This window comes from Protopterus annectens, chromosome 11.part0 (assembly GCF_019279795.1).
Source record: "Protopterus annectens isolate FY-2018-M chromosome 11.part0, PAN1.0, whole genome shotgun sequence".
NCBI lineage: Eukaryota > Metazoa > Chordata > Ceratodontiformes > Protopteridae > Protopterus > Protopterus annectens.
Window position 1 is genome coordinate 859,248,161 of NC_056745.1, and position 6,210 is coordinate 859,254,370.

Below are 6,210 nucleotides of genomic sequence, written 5' to 3' on the forward strand. Positions count from 1 at the left end.
TTTATTTTACTAACTTTTTAGGTGAATAAAAGAGTATTACTTAAAAAAACGTTTCTGATTTTAGAATTCACTAACCCATTACTTTTGTTTATGTCCCTGTTTCTGGAGCAAACAACTTGAAAGCTGTGTGCATCCTGTACTAGAAAAAACATTTTAACACTTTTTGTTATCATTCGTGCAAAAGGTAAAGTTCTGAACACGTTACTGAATTAAACCCCCTCCACAAAAAAAAAATAGAGAGAGAGAGAGAGGGAGGGAAACTCATAACCATACCCTACATACACAGAGATAAAATACATCCAATGGAAAAGTTCTCATTTCTTTAAACTGGCCAACCCTCTAAACATAAGAAAGGAGTTAAACATATACACAGGCTCTGCATAACACCAACATTTACATAGCTGTGATTTAAATGTACGTCCAGCTGCTTACTGCCAGATGCAGCTAACTGCCAGGTACGCACACACCTTAAGTTTAACACACATGTCTATTAAATTAAAATGTTACAAAAACCCACTATTCAAATTACTGGTTACTTCAGATTAACAGAAGTTTCTCTCAGCACAGCCATCTGGTTACTTGTTATCACATGTCATGCTTTTAGACAACTGGCCCAGCTGCACCATGAGTGATCACAGCAAGGCTTCTGACACCAAGGCTAATGCTTATTTACACAAGTGGAACATACACCAGCATGAATTCTTCATCAACACACCGCTCTGCTGAAAACAAGGAACTTTTCAACCAAGTAAAAACAGAGCAGTCCTTTTCCAGAGGATCATTTAGAAAGCAGGAAGGCACATGGTGTTTACATTAAAAAAATACAGATGGGATTTAAAGACACAGGATCTTGCACTAAGACCAATAAAAACAAAACATGTTGTTTTCATTTAGTCAAAAAATGTAAAAAAAGGAACGCTGGTTAAGAAGTATTCTGTGGTCTAAAAACATTGTTGCATTTTGTGTACTCCAAATTCAAAGGAGTCACCTCAGCTCAGTTAAAAAAAAAAATCACACTGACACAATTTTAACAAGGTCTTGACACATTTCTCTTATATGCAAAGACCTGCCAAAAACAGCAATTGCATCAAATATAGCAGAGATAACTAAAACTCTTTGCATGAAACTTCCCATGACTGAAACATTTCTTTTTCATTTTCTATCCTAAGTCTGCAACCCACAGAGATATTCAAATGGTCAACCCAGTCATTCATATGTGATGAATGCAACAGCGTGACCTCTAGATAAGGCAATTCAGCAAAATTAGCCACAACTAATTGAAAGCTGTCCTGCAAGGTTTCACCTTAAAAGCAATCCTAACCATGTATGATACATCTTAAAGAGAATAATTAATATAAAAAAAAAAATTCCTGCACAAAAAGAGGCAGCATATCAAAAATACAATTTTAGAAAATCAGGTAGTTGTTCACTAAAATACAAAATAATTAATGGGTCTGCAGCATTAACAGTGTAGCAACCTTTAAGTAAGAAAATCACTTTGAGGACTCCGAAATGACTGCCTACAGATGAGAAAATAAAAGGCTATTTTTACATAGGCATACATGCCTACAACAGCTTGCTAAGCTGTTTTTGGTAATCATTTATCCTTTTCATTTGGCTTTGACAAGAAAAAAAATGAAAAAGTATAAATGTCAAGATGCTTTATTTTTTTCTCTTGCCAGTGCTGTGCCAAGCCAAGGTCAAAAACTTATAATACAGTCGATTTCTTAGGAATTCTACACTTTTAAGCTTTACCACTTTAATGCCAAACTGCTGTCTACAAAGTTCACTTGCTCTCTTCTCACATTCCATCTGAAATCCAAGTCAGTGGTACTGTAAAAAGATAACCAGTGCAGCAAAAACAAAACTGAACAGGGAAAGAAAAGTTACAAAAGATCTAAAGCCCCCATAATAATAAAAAAGTATCACTTTCATAAACATTCACAAAAAACACAAGCTTCACAGGATACAAGAACAACTAAGATCTGCCACTGCCATATTTAAAGAAAAATATAAATTAGTTGTAATCTAATTTTACAATCTCTTCTTGGTACATTCTATAAGCAGTGTAATAAAAGGCATTTTTCTGTTACTTATGTCTACTTTATCTGTTAACCAAAAAAACTCATTTAGATTCTGTGCCTCCTTTCAAACACAACCCAGGGGCACTACAAAGTTAAACTCAGTACAGGATTAAACTCGTTAGCAGCTCACAGAATTAATACTCTGTACTAAACAGCCAAATTTATTAAGCAATGTAAGACATACCATATAATGGGCATTGTGTGAGTTCACATACATACTATTTTACACACACATATATATATATATATATATATATATATATATATATATATATATGTATTTATTACACACACAAATATAAATACACACACACACACGCTAGATCAGTTAAAATAATGGATTAGTTTAAAACTGAAACACAGCATCTGTAGAACTCAAAAAGAAAAACTGTTTCATAAACACTAAATGCCAGTCAGACATATACACATACACACACGCACATGCAATAGATTAGTAAAAAATGGCTTATTTTAAAAGTGAAACATAGCATCTGCAGAAATAAAAAAGAAAAATTGTTTCACAAACTAAAAAAATGCCACACTCTCTATACATGAAGTACAAAGTCCTCCATTAGCTACAACATACCCTGTAGTGCATTACTTTCATTTCATGTAAAAAAAAAAAATCACATACTGTAACAGAATACCTGGTCAGCATTGCCCAAAAATGCATTTACCACCCAACAAAGAGGAAGGGTGCCCCAAAGAAAAGTGTCACCAGACACAACTGTTGGTTTTCAGAGATGGCCTTGAACTTTTAGTTTAAGTGACTTGCTCAGAATCACAGCGTGTCAAAACGGGTGTTATGATATTTAAACTCATGTCATCAACAGGCCAGAACACGTTTCAACTCAGTACCTTTACCCCACTAAGCCACAACTCCAACTAGATTAAACACTGCTTCTCTGACATAGCATGAAAAAATAACCTTATTTTCAAATTCAGTATTTGAAGGCCATTGCATACACTTTTGCACTGTACAACGTTAAATGTTACCCAAGAAAATAAATGAAGACACTAAAGAAAAAAAAAATCATAACTGAATTTTATTTAGTCTCCATTCGAAATGCATGCACATTCTAAGATGACTTAAATGTAGTAGACATATGATACCCTCCATTTCCTTAACGCAACCACATTTCTGGATGTTTTCAGAAACACGGTACACATTTTGGTACTACTACTACCCTTTTTACACCTGTTTCTCTCCACTGTTTTCAACTTTATTTTTCACAATGTAGCAGGAGCCAGTTGTTTCAAATTGCCTGCTTGAATACATAAAAACACCTAATTACGCCACCACTAAAGTCTAAACAATGCCACAGAGACCAGTCCAAATACAAAATAAAATATGGCCATGAAATACACAACACCCCTTGCCTTCATAAAGTTCTACTACAGAACGCTGACAGCAAAAATTGCCTATGCCAGTCTCACTACAGTAACTTGTACAAGTAATGCAAGGTCCCTTACTCATCATTTTTACTGTAATATCTGAGATTTCTTATTACTTTTACAATGGCAACTGCCTAATCTCTCAAGCCATACATGAAAGGAAGCGTTTTTTCCCCTGTCTTTTGTACCTTAGCTAATTACTGTGCAACTGTATATGTACACCTTTTCTTCCTAGGCCTCTTGCACTACAGTCTCACTGTCCTAGTAATTAAAGGAAAATAAATACCTACATGAATGACAGCAACATCACATTCTGCAGTTCCAATCCAAAAAAAATATATGTGGTGTAGCATGACTGTATATCTGGTTGGAACATCCTGACAAAAAGAGAGTAAAACTATAGCCTGGCAGCCTAAGCTAGTTTTACTCTACCAAAACACCTACAAACCACTCTCTGACCACATATCCATGCATTTCTCTCATCCACCAGTCTGCAACACGTCTTCAAGGAGAGGTGAATCCAAGTAATCCCTTTGAACAAAATATAATCTAGAAAACATAAATAAAGTTTCTTGGAAATGGAAACTATGCTTAAAATGGAATATTTTTAATAAAACAGCCCACTTATTCCCAGCTAAACCATAGCTTATATTTTAATAAGTTTTCCCAACTTTCAAAGTTTATTCATTAGACGTGGGAGTGTTAGAGTGGATTATCAGGAGCTCAAGATTCAGATTGTGACTTGGGTCCTAGCTCATTCACTACTTACAATGCACTAGACAAAAAGCAGAACATATTTAACTTTCACATGCAGGCTTGTAAAAATAACACATAATGTGTAAACACACTAACGCTGCAACAGAGGTTTATTGTCTGTAAATATTGGATCAACAGTCTTACAATACAATCTATGCTAGGTTTTAGTACATCAAGACTTGCTTGGAATCACGTCTATGTTCTGCCCACTCCCCTACCAGTCAGCTGACCAATGGCATTTTTCCTTTAGTTCCACAAAAGCTCGTACTTAATTGCACAGCACATCGTTCATTTCCAAGTACTGTATATTGCAATTGATATTTAAGTACTTGTCCTGGAAAATATTAACACCAATACTTCGTGACTCTGCACCCATTCACCCCTTTGGTCAAAATGTGCATCAAATCAGCTGTGCCACAGAGATTACTACGGTTACCACCTGTCCCACTTTGCGAGGGACAGTCCCTCTTTGGGCAGTTGTGTCCTGCAAAAAAAATTGAAAAAATGGCAAATGTCCTGAGATTTTAGGACACAAATATTTCCTATTTTTTTCTTTAATAGTTGCATAAAACAGTCATTTTGTATCGGAAACACCTAAATATTATAATAAACAGAATAGCAACTCAAATGCTACAAGAAAAAGTTTTATTCTGGCAAAAAAGTGAATTTATGTCCTTTGTACTGGCCGTGGGTATGTTTTGCCCTGCAAAATCTGACGTTTCTACAAAAAATGTCCCACTTTGGGCATTTGAAAAGGTGGCAACCCTAATTACTAATACTTTAGAAAGACTACACATCACTTGTATGCATAAGAAAAGTATCACGATGAGCAAGAGATGAAAAGGGAGAAAGTTGCTTTGCAATCTTTTAAATCTTGTCAAGTAAGTAGATCTGAAAATGATAAAGCAGCCATTAGCAAAAGAGAAACAAAGTGGAACTGGAAGTGTATCAAAAATACCATTAGCAAAAGAGAAACAAAGGAGTTCAATACAAGTCAAAGAAAAAGTGCACAGTAAGGAATGAATGTTATCAAACAGCTTTTACAGCCATTTACTAGTAACAAAATACTGCCGATGAAAAAATGTGCGGCAAAAAGTTTGTGTCCCAAAGAAAAGCAAATTTTCTTCACAGTAAGAAACGTTACGAATCTCAGATTATAATACATTTTCATTTTTTCCAGACCACTACTAAAAACTTGAAACATCTGCCACAACACATAACGTTACCATTGATCACACTGCCTCATGCATGCCCCTGGCCCAGCCCCCTATCTGGGCATTAGTACTTACAACTGTACAATCCAGTTTGGTAAGAACGTCTGATTAGGTATCTCTTGCAATCGCAGCTTACTACAGTCCAAAAGGTCGCCCACACAGCGACATGGCCCCGGACAAGACCGTGCTCTCACTCCCACCAACCCCAAAAAGAGAATACAACAGAACAGATTGAAAACCCGACAGGCATCAGCAAGCCGCTGCAAAGAAGCCATGTTTTTTGGAAGCAGCCGATCTCCCTGCTCCAAACTGTCTACACCAGCCCTTTCCAAGTTTTAATCCTCCAGACACAATCGTAGGAACAGTGCCCGGGAAGTTAATAATTCCAAATACTTATTTTCATTGCGATATAGGTACAACTCCTTCTTTGAAAAATACCAAGACGTTGCTGCTGCTATAAGTCCTTACGGGTTTCGCTCAAACTTCTGAAAGTTTTTTTTTTGCTCCAAGACAGTACTAACCCAAACGCGTAGCCAGGCAAGGATGAGAGGCAGGTTCCCCGCTATGCAGCTCTTGATTGGCTAGTAGCCGTCATCACGTGTCAAAACAAAACTTCCAAGTGGGATGACTCAAGTTCCATCGTACCCAGGAGACAAGTAGCGCCCCCCCCCCCCCCCCCCCAGGTATATAGTTTATCGTACCTCTTAACACTGCTTCAAGTAGTGGTCAAGAATTTGTCAAGACATCTGTCAAGGACAGCT

The 6,210-nt window shown here is 36.6% G+C and overlaps 1 protein-coding gene across 1 annotated transcript in view; it reads right to left on the minus strand.

Moving 5' to 3' along the window:
- Nucleotides 1-6,005, minus strand: part of LRIG3 (leucine rich repeats and immunoglobulin like domains 3) — a 201,159-nt gene extending 195,154 nt beyond the window's left edge. Inside the window, exon 1 of the mRNA XM_044088274.1 lies at nt 5,525-6,005. Within this exon, the coding sequence (XP_043944209.1) occupies nt 5,525-5,724 (200 nt within the window). The 5' untranslated portion in view covers nt 5,725-6,005. The remainder of the gene's footprint in view (nt 1-5,524) is intronic.
- Between the last annotated feature and the right edge of the window lie 205 nt (nt 6,006-6,210).